This window comes from Bombina bombina, unplaced genomic scaffold, assembly GCF_027579735.1.
Source record: "Bombina bombina isolate aBomBom1 unplaced genomic scaffold, aBomBom1.pri scaffold_587, whole genome shotgun sequence".
Taxonomy (NCBI): domain Eukaryota; kingdom Metazoa; phylum Chordata; class Amphibia; order Anura; family Bombinatoridae; genus Bombina; species Bombina bombina.
In genome coordinates this window covers 228,850-242,831 of record NW_026510841.1, presented here as the reverse complement: position 1 = coordinate 242,831, position 13,982 = coordinate 228,850, and the positions used below count along the sequence as shown (strand labels likewise).

Genomic DNA, 13,982 nt, shown 5'->3' with positions numbered 1-13,982 from the left:
TACTGGATATTTTATCACATTTAATTCACTCAAACTAACATTTTTCTCAGGAAAATATCATGGGTGAAAAGCTTCCTAAAATGTAACAACATATTTAGACTTGAAGCATAAATCAGAAAATAGTACAGATATAGCACAAGAGATTCCCGTCTGCTTAAGTTTTTTGAACATCTTATTAATTAATTGGCCATTGACTCTCTGCTACAGCACTGAGTCAGACAATGTGTTATTTTAAGAACACTACACAACATTCATATCCCTTACCCGCACGCCGAGCTCCACGTTTTCTCCCCCATACACCTCCATGCCCTCATCCAACAGGCCGATCTCTTCAAAGTACAGTCTGTCTACTATGAAGCAGCCAATCAGTGCAGGGCTTCTGTGGAATAAAAGAAAAAAATACATAAATAAGAAAGGAAACAGTGCAATATATCTATCATTTTTAATCAAAGAACAGCACCTACATATGCTTTGTTGTTTTAGCGTTTTGTTTTTGCATAAAAACGTGAAGTCATTTTTTTTAAATATTTAAATAGAAACAAATACAGCCCTATGAGTAGTGTACTTCATAATAATGCTCTTTGGCTGATGAGCACTTTCTTTCAATACTCATTGGCTGATATCAACCTCCTGTTAATGCTTATTGGTTGATAAGCAAGACGCTTCTATTCACAAATAGATCATTAGTACTAAGTGGACAACTGGATTTTTTATATAAATTTAGGCAGTTTTATTATTTTTTTTAAGCAAAAAAAATGCCTACATGTTTAACTGTGGCCCTTGCTCATGGAAGACAAAAATTTAAGAACACTGTCCCTTTAAATTCAAACTTAAAGCAGTAAAATCAAAGTAAGTAAATACAAATCAAATTGCAGTGTTTTTAGTGTACCTTAACTTGCATTTACTTCTAGTTTAACATACATGTTCTTTTCAATCAGTATAATAGAGCCATTGTCTGTTCTGAGACACATTTGGTGCGATAAAACAAGATTTTGGGGGTAAATAGCTAGAATACAATAAAACCTACGAGAGAACGCCAGGCACTCCCAAGGCACACCTCTGTTCAGCCCAAGTCTACAAGACTTATTCTACATTAGAAACATAAAAACGTTTTACATTTTGTACTTTTTGGTATTGCTTTTTCTGTGTACCCCAAATAATATAAAAGGATAAAAACATTTGTGACTGTCGGAGGTTTTCTAATACCAATAAAGCAGGCTAAGAAATGCATTACTTTTTAATGCTTACTAATGGAATTTATTAAAGGGACATTCTAATAAACAAATTTGCATGCCCTAATTTGTGCATTAATGGCTCTAAATTGCCATGTGTTTAAATTAATGCCTTAGGTTCTCTCTAGTGCAAATAAATCCACATTTAGTTTCTGTACATACCAATTAGGCTGATTTTTTTTTAATCTTGCACAGTCTGTCTCCCTACATTTCAAATCAAATTAGAAAAATATGATTAGCATAACTTCCAAAACTGACATACATCCCCAGGCCTAAATAATTTTCTACAATGGAGAAACATAGTGATTTTTCATATTATATGCTGTGAGCCTTGATATTTATCCCCTATTTATGTCCATTTCCCATTACTAAAGGGGTGGAATTTATCAATGTTTTTTTAAACAAAGAGGGCCTACCTGAATTAAGCCAATCTGAGTTCACAAAGGAATTGTTTTGGGTTTATTTTGAGAAGAAATTATTTTGTATTTGAAAATAAAATTTACTTACAGGTAAGAGGAAAAATGAGGGTCATTAAATTTGCCCTAATATACACCAAACTATATGTAGGCTTATTAGAAGTTATATATTTTGAATGACAATAACCCTTTTACTAAAAATGTCGTGTTTTAGCAATGTTTTATAGGTAATGTTAAAGAGATTCAGAAAGGAGGAGAGGAACTTTGTAGTTTGTCTTAGTTAATAATATTAATTTGTCCTTGGTAGAAGTACACAATAAAATGGTAATTTGAACATTTTAAGATGTGATACTATCAAGTGATAGAAGTAAAATGATATTTTTACTTTACAGAAAAGGGACTCTGAGCAAGTAACAGACATCATTAAAAATAGTTAAACAATATACTATTGGCCAGTTTCAAAAAGTTCAAAGGTGCTGTACAAAATTGTAAGTCTTTGAAAAAAAATCTGAAAACTTGAAAGCAAAATTTAGGAGGAAGGAATACAGCAATGACAAAGCAGACAAAGTATGTATTCTAGTTAGGTCAGCTAATAAGTGAGAATGTTCTGAGAAAACAAATTATGCTTACCTGATAATTTCCTTTTCTTCTGATGGAAAGAGTTCACAGCTGCATTCATTACTTTTGGGAAATAACCTGGCCACCAGGAGGAGGCAAAGACACCCCAGCCAAAGGCTTAAATACTCCTCCCACTCCCCTCATTCCCCAGTCATTCTGCCGAGGAACAAGAAACAGTAGAAGAAATATCAGGGTGAAAGGTGCCAGAAGAATAATGACACCCCACATAAAATTACGGGTGGGGAGCTGTGGACTCTTTACATCAGAAGAAAAGGAAATTATCAGGTAAGCATAATTTATGTTTTTCTTCTTAAATGGAAAGAGTCCACTGCTGCATTCATTCCTTTTGGGAAAACAATACCCAAGCTATAGATGACACTGAATGCCAAGACGGGAGGGTACAATAGGCGGCCCATACTGAGGGCACCAGGCCTGAACCTCTACCCAAAAAAAAAACCGTTTTGTCTGAAGCTGAGAAAATTTTAAGAGGAAAAGCCCCAATAACACTGACTCACAGTTAGTCCAGAAGCCAAACTAGAGACCGCAAATGGACTTGACTGAGCCAACAGTCCTCCTGGAGACACCGTCGTCCAACAGACGGTCCCCCACCACTCACCCCCCACAAATGAAGGAGACACCAGCCGATACCCCCAAGGGGACAAGGCAAAGGAGAACCAAGGAAACCAAAATGTCCTCTAATACAAAAAAGAACACCTCCAAGAGTGAGCCCAGCTCACAGAGACCCAAAGGGGCACAAACAGGGAAAGGAGGCCACGCCTATACCAAGCGAAACCCGGGATAGGACCGGGCACAGAGACAGAACAGACGTCTCTCCAACATCCTGCAAGCACGGAATGCATTTGAAGAGGCAAAGTCCTCCCAGTGTCTGACCATAGAATACCAAAGCATTCAACCATAAAAAGTGTGTAATACACCCAGGTGAAAAACCCCAAGTTTGAGAACAGAGTCTATAAAAGGACGACACAGAGGGTACTTGCGAGGAGGAAGACGCAGTCAAGCAATAAATAGACTGCAAAAGCAACCCCCAGACAGAGGGCACGCTCCAGGCCACCTAAGTAGCTGGACCTACACACAGGTCCCTAAAAAGGGGAACACAAAACTTCAATCGAGGCCCCCCAAGAATGGGAGTATACCCTCAGACCCCGAAGGAAGAGTAAACCCTCTTCTGAAATCAATGGAGCAAGTTGAAAGGAAAATCTATACCCTAGTAGATTGAGCTAACAGGATATACTCAACAAGGCTCACACATCCAGAGGAGACTGCGACCCGAATGCAGCGCCTTAGACCGCTTGGCCATCCTGACCTGCAGACCCACACCCAGCTGGACCAACCCAGCCTCAGGGATCCAAGACAGGGGAACAAAAGAATCCTGAAACAGGTACAGGAAAGCGCGTAAGGATAGTACAGCCATCCCCACAGAGTACAAGTATAACCCAACTCTGAAAACAGACAACAAGGCCATAGACCTAAGGATCTATCAAAATAAAGGCCCAACAAGTCTGACTTGGAGCCAGCAAGACCCCATGGGGAACTAATCTCACCCTTCCACGTCCCATCCAGGAGAAGCCCCAAGCAATGACTATCTCCATAGGGAGGAGAATATCCCCTAAAGAAAAGGGATGATGCCGGAAGGGCAACAACTGTCCTCAAGGCCCGAAGTCACCAGTTAATGGGAAGAGAAATTCCCAACACAGATGTCCTAGAAAAGGACCCTCCTACAAGTAGCTTGCCAAGCAGAGGCACAGCCAACCCATTCGCCTGCAGAGCAGGGAATCCATGGGAACACTGGCAAGCTGACCAGGGGAATGCAACCCTAAGGTGCACCAGAAATTGGACATCCAGCGCCATTAGCTGGGTATAAACTAACAACCCTTGAGGCACAAGCCACACAGCTAACCACCAGATGACAGGGGCTATTCTGTGGCAAAGAGTAAAAAATACTCATGACCCGGTTAGGTAGATGGAGCAAGGACATAGCCCAAGTTCCCACTATGGTGGAACACCCCGACCAGCCCTGGGATCTAAGATTCCAAAACCACCCAAGACTAGGACAGGAAAAAGGCTAAGCAAAGCTTCAGAAACCTGAAGTCTAAGGGAGAAAAACAGGTCTGGGCACCTAATAGTTCAGGCAAATCTTACCCTAGAACTAAACCCCCCAACTGGCCAAAAAGCCAGACACAAGGGAAATGGATGCATATCCAGAGAATCCGGATAGCGAGAAGAACTTGAAAGCCCCGACCAAAGGAAGGAACCACCCCTAGCTAAAGTTCAACGCTCCAAGGAGCAAGGCTAGAAGTCATATAAAGATACTTCTCAGAGCCTCAGGACAACCAAGGGATACCTCAAGGTCAAAAAAATCCTACTAGCAGGACTAGTCTCCCTATCACCTCCGCACAAGCAGAGGACACAAGGAAGAGAAAGGCACTAAGCCTACCAAGCTCCGGAAAACCCTGAGCTAAACAAAGTCCCCACAGGGAACAACCATGACCCGGAAACACAGATCCCTAAAAGGAGATTCAACTCACCCGGAGACAATGGAAGAAGACCCAAAGGTCTCTTATAACTCAGACAGACAGTACACGTCAAAGAGTAAGAGCTGCATCTAGATACACTATAAACAGCTTACGCGTACACCGCCAAGGTGTCAAGAGCTGCAACTGGTTTCAAACTGCAAACCTTCCACATGCTAGACAGCTATCCTGTACAAGCTGTTTGGATCAAGATCAAAAGGACAAATCCAGAGGCCTAAAAATGAAGGCCAAACCGCTCAACTGCGGTAAGAGGCGTTAAGCCCTCCACCCCATGGGGGAGGAAAACTCTAAGTTCTGATGAAATCATTGTCAGATAGAGTGACACAGCAGAAAACTCCCATGCCCGGCCATCTATGACTAAAGGCTATAAGGACTGAAACAATCCTTCCCGCCTCACGGACCCACAGGTCCTCTCAAATTCTTAGTTGAACATGAAAAACAATGATAACCTGAGCACTCGGTGCTTCTACCGAACCAGCCAAGCAGAACAGCGCCAGGTGTCTGAACGGCCGCAAGACCGAATGAATCCGACAGGACCAGCCTGCACCTAGGGTCCTAACTGGCAAACTGCATAAATTCTCCCTCATAGGGGAAAAAACAGAAAACAGACATTTTTAACATAGGACTAACATGTCCAAAACAACTTCCAAAGAAGTAATAGAGAGTATCAATGCCAGAAGGTTCCTGAAGGAAACAAAAACAAATAAAAGACATCCCGCAGGACCAGTCAAATGACAATCAGGAGATACTTCATCCCCACATGTCTCATGAGGTGCACCATTGGAATTAGCAGACTGGATAGAGGAAATATAAATATGGACTAAAGTAGTAAAAACAAAAACAGCACCTGACACCAATGGCACCACCTCCTATGACCAGACTCCTGCGGACTAGAAAATTTCTTTCACTACACGGTCGGGAATGCCGAAATGGAAAACGGAACGTAACCACACCCGAACACAAGGTGAACCGTACAGTCCAAAAAAGCGCGCCCAACCAAAAGGCTTCGTCACTTCCAAAGGCCTCAATGTTCCAAACCACGAGCCCATAAATATCACACATAAGCAGATTGAATCACATAAACATGATTATAAACCCCCCTGTTAAATAACCCCCCTCAGGAGATATTAACCCTCGATTCCAAGATACTACAAGAGACTCACTGAGACCCTTATGATATGTTAGACCCGCAAGGTGGTATCGCCTCAGGAAAACATTCACATTACAGTACATTGATGAATAAAGTAAAATGAAACTATCTTATCAGAATCTACGCCGTGGAACAGGAACATGGCCTTTCAAGTGTGATGGATAGTATCATCGCCTCCGCCATGGATTTGAGAGAAGAAAGCAGGCAGGGGAGTTTGACAAACGCGGATTGCTTGAGGAGCTGTTAATCTGATTCGGGATGGTTTCGCAGAAAGACTCTCCCTGCATCCCCGGTCACTAACTTTCATCCAAGCCCTCACTGAGTGACTGACAGGACTACTTAAAACTCCTGTCCCATGCCGAAGAGTACTACCCTCCATAAGAGACAAAAAACAAAAATGTAAAATTCTGACACTTCTCTGCCAACCCCCTGGGACGAAAGGCAAAGAATGACTGGAGGATGAGGGGAGTGGGAGGAATATTTAAGACTTTGGCTGGGGTGTCTTTGCCTCCTCCTGGTGGCCAGGTTCTTATTTCCCAAAAGTATAAATGCAGCTGTGGACTCTTTCCATTTAAGAAGAAAATAAAAGAGAGAAGGAAGACCATAAAAGAGAAAATAATGGCAGTTTGTCACACCCTTTAATGAAGGTGCAGAATTCATACAAAAAATTCCATTAAACTTTAGGAGGTTCTTAAAGAAGATCCAATTTTAGTATAAAAAAAATTATCCATAGCGCCTAGTATGTTAATGGAAAATCTGTAAAACTAACTTTGGGCTGTAGATCATGTGAACAAACAGATAATATAATAGGTGGTTTTCTAATGGACAAATAAAATGACCAAATGAGAAATTCATGATTTGTTAATCTACTTATGCAATGTCTCCGTTCTAAACTGTATATAGGAAGTAAGACAGGTTGTCTAAAAACAAGATGTTAAGAAAATATAAGAAATATTGAAGTTATACAGCCTAAACATAATCTCTTGTTACATTTTATGGAAATACAATAAAAGTGCATAACAAAATCACTGTTTATGTTAAATACGTCTTGCTTTTAATTTTGAATGTTCATAATAGTTCAAATATACACTTTCAAATTTCGAATGTGTACATTCAATATATTATGAACATTCAAAATTGAAATAGATTTGCAGTATTTTGAAATAGCTTTTTAAAATTTGATTTGACATTCGAAAATAAACCTAACATTCGAATATTCTAACGAATATTACCGAATGTTAGTTAACAAAATATAGCATGCACTTTTTTTTTAATATATAAAATGTCTCTTTAACTTCAACTCTGTCTTTATATGTAAGTGGAAAAAATATGTACAGATTTGTAAACCAAAAGTTTCTAATTTAAAAATAACATGTTCATAGTTTCAGTTCAAAATTCTATAGGGCATGCAGAGTTTAAAGGGATATTCCAGCCATAATTGAAAACCACATGGGTGAATTTCGGCATTGAATAGAAGCATTTTTGTAATATACATGCATTAGCACAAATGCTTCTAATAAAAGCTATAGCTGTTTCAAAAGTGTATTTAAGTATGAAACCGTGCACCAGCATTTTAAACACAGCACTCGCTCAGAGAGCATAAGGTGCTTGTACCATCTTGTAATGACTCAATTTGTTAATTGCTGACATGATACAAGCCCCACTGATGATCTGAGCAGCTGCAGCATTTAAAATGTGGGTGCAGTGACAATATCTAGCTATGCTTCACATGCACGTGCACAGAAAAATGTTAACACTGAAACAGTGATTACTTTTACTAGAAGCATTTTTGCTTATTCATGTATATTGTAAATATCTTTCTATTCAAAGATGGACTAGAAAGTCCCTTTAAGTTTAAGATGTCCATTAGTAAGTATGTAAATCTAAGAATACAGATATTTTAAAAATTAAACTCAGGAATACCTAGTGTTTTGTCATTGAATTTACATTTTTAATAAAGTTTTTTTTTTTTTTTATTTTAATATAAAACTGAATACAACAGGATGAGCAGAGTTGCGTGAATATTTTAAATGTATAGCTTGTTGCATGTATATTGTAATATAAAATAATTTGTTTAACAAAGAAGTATCAACACTACAAGATGCAGATTTCTGGTGGCTTCAATATAGACATGTAAAAAAGAAAAAAAAAGGTCATTTGTTGCTGTTCTTTGAAGGCCTAACAACGCTTTGCTATACAGTTCCCACTGAGATCTGAGATTGAGTTTCTCACTATAAGTTTATACAGAGGAGCAGACAGTATTATTTTTATTATGTTATACAGTGTGTCATGAAACCTCCATAAATATTTAAACTGTTATGCAATGTATGGAGTTTCTCTATTGGTTCCACTCCTATGTTATTTCACCTTTTTGTGTTAGGAAGTTTTTTTTCCGCTTTTTTTTAGTACGTTAATGAGCTTTGTGCTACAAAAAAGTTCTGTCAGTTTTAATGTTTTTGACTAAATGGGTTATTTTTCCCTTAAAGGGCCATAATACCCAAATGTTTAAACACTTGAAAGTGATGCAGCATAGCTGTAAAAAGCTGACTAGAAAATATCTCCTGAACATCTCTATGTAAAAAAGAAAGATATTTTACCTCAAAAGTTCCTCAGTAGCCACCTCCCATTGTAAAGGATTTCTAAGCAGCATTTTAGTGTGTTTGTCCTGGGACATCTGAAGGGACTAGCATCGTGCACTCTCATATTATTTCACCAATCAGGTAAAGGAAGCTTACTATGAAATCTCATGAGAGTTAAGTCAAATCTCATGAGATCACAGTAAGAGTTCATGACCTCAGCACTGCTGATGTTGATTGGCTGCTGTTCATTTCTTCATTTTTTTTTATTTTTTTACCTGCAGCTGGGAGCAGCTGAGTATAACTTTATACACAGAACTTACTCTGCTGAGCTGAGGAAATTGTGAGGTAAAATATCTTCCTTTTTTACATAGAGATGTTCAGGTGATATTTTCCTGTCAGCTTTTTACAGTTATACTGCATCAGTTTCAAGTGATTTAGCATATGAGTATTATGTCCCTTTAAAGGGACAGAATAGTCAAAATTAACTTAATGATTCAGAGAGAGAGATTTTAAAAAAAAAAAAACAGATTTTTTTATAAAAAAGGCATGTGAACACTCCTAAGTCTACCTCAATATGCTCTCATGGAAAAATGGCAACTTTTAACTAGGAAACAAAGAGAAAGAGGTAGATATAATAATAAAAGGTTGTTTGTTTGTTTTTTCAATTGTACAGTCTCTGAATTATAAAGGTTTAATTTGTGCCTTAAGGAGTGGCCTTTTCCTCCTATGTACAGTGTACTGAAAACAGTTCCCGTTTGCTCAGCCATATGAGCAGCCTGCATATGAGTAATTTGCACTGGGGATCTTATCTATACAGCTGTAATTTCATTGCACTTTGCAGATATTGAGCTTTTTACAAATTGAAGGTTTGTGTCGCGCAAATCTATCAACGCCATTTTATCAACATATATACACATGAAAACACATGTACACAACACACATTATATATATATATATATATATATATATATATATATATATATATATATATATATATATATATATATATATATATATATATATATATATATATATATATATATACACACACACACACACACACACACACAGCTGGGGGTTGAAAAGAATCACCCCCCTTGAAAAGAATCACATTTTGTTTCTTTGCAACCTAAAATAAAGACAGACACAGTTTTTGTTTATCCAGTTGTAATTACTCAGTGCAACTTATAACATTCAAGTGTGACAGACATAACACCAACATGTCTGACAAAAATAAAGACAATTCAAAAACAGAATCACTGAGTTGGAAAAAGGATCACCCCCTTGTGTCTGTATTCCATTGAACCACCTTTTGCTTTATTTACAGCATTTAGTGTTGGGATATGTCTCTACTAATTTGCACGTCTAGACTGTGCAATATTCGCCCACTCTTCTTTGCAGAACTGCTCCAGTTCCGTAACATTTAATGGTGACCATTTGTGGACTGCAGTCTTCATGTCATGCCACAGATTTTCAATAGGGTTTAAGTCTGGGCTCTGACTAGGCCATGCAAGGACATTCACATTTTTCTCCTTCAACCACTGTGTGGTCATTTTTGATGTGTGGTTTTGGTCATTGTCATGTTGGAAAGTAAAACTTCTATCCATTGACAACTTCCTGGCAGATGGCAGCACATTTTTCTCAAGAATTTGACGGTATTTTGCCCCATCCATTATTCCTTCGATCCTGACAAATGCTCCAGTGCCTTGTTTCAACATTCTATTTGATTCTCGATAGTATAGATGTTGTTCCGTTGTCACTAAATGTTACTCATCTGCTGTATTATCTAATTGTATTGTGTATTGTCTTGGCACTTAGCTATATGTTTGTATATACACTGCATTAGAATCCTTTGCTGAAATCTAAATAGGGCACTTTAGGAATGTACACATATGTATCTTCTTTCACTACAATTACCATGGGAGATGTGATACATAATCACCATCGTTAGTAGATTATATAGATACAGTTGTTTTTTGTTACCAACATCACCATGGTAATGAGACTCTGAGAAGTCACATGTAAGGTCAGACCGGGAAGTGTTTGGTTCAATCTTTCGCGGGGTAGAGACAGAAGATGGAGTATGTTATGTTTTGCTTGTATTTTGCATATTGATTAACATATTTGATTGTTTGGGTATATATGACAACTTTTGCTAGATTACGAGTTTTGTCGGTAAAGCCGTGCGTTGCTAACAAGCCTTTTTTTTCCAGCGCTCACTTTAAACAACGCTGGTATTACAAGTTTTCTGAATGGCTGCGTTAGCCTCAGAAAAGTGAGCGTTGAGCAAATTTAGCGCCACTTCTCACTGTAATACCAGCGTTGCTTAAGGTAGCGGTAAGCTGGCTAAACGTGCTCGTGCATGATTTCCCCATAGGAAACATTGGGGCTGAGAAGGCTGAAAAAAAAACTAACACCTGCAAAAAAGCAACGTTCAACTCCTAACGCAGCCCCATAGTTTCCTATGGGAAAATACTTTCTAAGTCTACACCTAACACCCTAACATGAACCCCGAGTCTAAACACCCCTAACCTTACACTTATTAACCCCTAATCTGCCGCCCCCAACATCCTTGCCACCTGCATTATATTATTAACCGCTAATCTGCCGCTCCGGACACCGCCATCACATACCCCTAATCTGCTGCCCCTAACATTGCCGACACCTACATTATATTTATTAACCCCTAATCTGCCGCCCCCAATGTCGCCGCCACCTACCTACAATTATTAACCCCTAATCTGCCGACCGGACATCGCCGCCACTATAATAAATGTATTAACCCTAAACCGCCGCACTCCCGCCTCGCAAACACTATAACATTTGTTATTAACCCCTAATCTGCCGTCCCTAACATCGCTGCCACCTACCTACAATTATTAACCCCTAATCTGCCGCCCCCAACGTCGCCGCTACTATATTAAATGTATTAACCCCTAAACCTAAGTCTAACCCTAACACCCCCTAACAAATCTATTTTTAATAAATCTAAATAAAATTACTATAATTAAATAAATTATTCCTATTTAAAACTAAATACTTACCGATAAAATAAACCCTAAGATAGCTACAATATAACTAATAGTTACATTGTAGCTATTTTAGGATTTATTTTTATTTTACAGGCAACTTTGTATTTATTTTAACTAGGTAGAATAGTTATTAAATAGTTATTAACTATTTAATAACTACCTAGATAAAATAAATACAAATATACCTGTAAAATAAACCCTAACCTAAGTTACAATTACACCTAACACTACTCTATAATTAAATTAATTACCTAAAATACCTACAATTAAATACAATTAAATTAAATAAACTAAATTACGGAAAACCCCCCCACTAAATTACAGAAAATAAAAAAGAAATTACAATATTTTAAACTAATGACACCTAATCTAATCCCCCTAATAAAATAAAACAGCCCCCCAAAATAATAAAATTCCCTACCCTACACTAAATTACAAATAGCCCTTAAAAGGGCCTTTTGCGGGGCATTGCCCCAAAGTAATCAGCTCTTTTACCTGTAAAAAAAAAAATACAATACCCCCGCCAACATTAAAACCCACCACCCACATACCCCTACTCTAAAACCCACCCAATCCCCCCTTAAAAAAACTAACACTAACCCCCTGAAGATCACCCTACCTTGAGCCGTCTTCACCCAGCCAGGCCAAAGTCTTTATTGCGGTGGTCTGAAACCAAACCCATTATATCTCAGAAGTATAGTTAAAAGTGAGTATAAAGCGCCTAAAGGCTGGGTTAGGGCAGGCTTGGAAGGTCACAGAGTAAAAAATCTCAATTATGCATCAAAGTTATAAAATCACATAAAATCACCCAAAATGGGGAATAAAATCTTGATTTATTACAATTATAGTGACATAAAATTATGATGACATAAAAAATATATATATAAAACAATACAATAAGAATAAGATCCGGATCTAGTAAGACTCGTTAAAAAGTCTCAAAAAATGTCAGAAGGGTGTCCAATGGGTATAGTCCTGAATTTACTTGAAAAAGTCACATAATCACAAAGGGTTGATTACAGTCACAAAACTTAAACTCCAAAAGTCTTTATGCAGATAGTGGAAAACAAAACTAACTGATATGATAAAATGTGAAAAATATGTGTGAACGTTAAAAATATTAAAAATGAATAAAAAATGTGAAAAAATTAAAAATATGTGGCCATATATATATATATATATATATATATATATATATATATATATATATATATATATATATAAAATGCAAATATTTTGGAAAAATGTGAAAAAATCAGATAGTGAAAAAATCAAAAATCAAAAAAGTTGAAAAGTGTGTAATCCGGAGAGTGAGGGATAGTGAGACAAAAGTAATACAACAAACTCTCCGGATTACACACTTTTCAACTTTTTTGATTTTTGATTTTTTCACAATCTGATTTTTTCACATTTTTCCAAAATATTTGCATTTATATATATATATATATATATATATATATATATATATATATATATATAGCCACATATTTTTAATTTTTTCACATTTTTTATTCATTTTTAATATTTTTAACGTTCACACATATTTTTCACATTTTATCATATCAGTTTTGTCCTTTTCTTATATCCAAATAGTGTAGATTGCTGCTCCATTGATATGTGTCACAACTGCAGCTATTTCCCCTGAAACAACAGAGTATTTTGAATCTCAACTGCAGACTTATGTAGATTTTAAAGAGGTACTAATGATAGATCAATTGATAAGTTCTTATTGGAAAATTGTAGCTCTGCTGGCAAGAATGGAGGCAGCCAGTATACATGCGGTTTACATATTATTTAACACACTGATGGATAAATGTAAGGATACAAGTTGTGTACTAATTTGTATCTAATGAGAGCGATTCCTATACCCACTATCAAGTGTCTGAATTACACACAAAAAAGGAGGATGTGACTCCAAGTGTAAAATCACATGAACATACTGTTACTGTTAACAGGAAAAAATGGCACCTTAGGTGCTCGAGGTAAAAATCTATGCTGGATCTCAGATGCAGGAAACAGGAACCGAACAGGTTCCAGGCAAGGTGGTGAGGAAGAGACTGGAGAGAGCATTTAGTAGGAGCGGATTCTATTGCCTGCACGAGTTGGCTGTGATGTCAGCAGCTCTGCGCGTCAACGGCCAGATGACAAGCTGAAACAGCAAAATGTCGGTGTTGAATGGATACGCTTCCAGGATCCAAGCAGAGAGAGTGGTTAGGTGTTGCAAGGTTCCTAGGATAAATGGAACTCCTCAGGACTGGCACAAAAGGAGAATTATTCTTAAACAGGTTAAGGTCAAGGGAAGCTTGATGAATTCCAAGCAAGGTGTCTCAGGTGAATCTGTATTTTATAGGGAGCAGGGGGCAGGAGATCCTGTTTAAAGGAACAGTACAGGTTATGTGTGAC

The 13,982-nt window shown here is 37.6% G+C and overlaps 1 protein-coding gene across 1 annotated transcript in view; it reads right to left on the bottom strand.

Moving 5' to 3' along the window:
* Positions 1 to 240: 240 nt before the first annotated feature.
* The window catches only part of LOC128643483 (polypeptide N-acetylgalactosaminyltransferase 18-like), a gene marked incomplete at its 5' end in the record, with an annotated part of 233,425 nt that continues 219,683 nt past the window's right edge, over positions 241 to 13,982 (bottom strand). The window contains one exon of the mRNA XM_053696328.1: positions 241 to 379. Coding sequence (XP_053552303.1) covers positions 241 to 379 — 139 coding nt within the window. The remainder of the gene's footprint in view (positions 380 to 13,982) is intronic.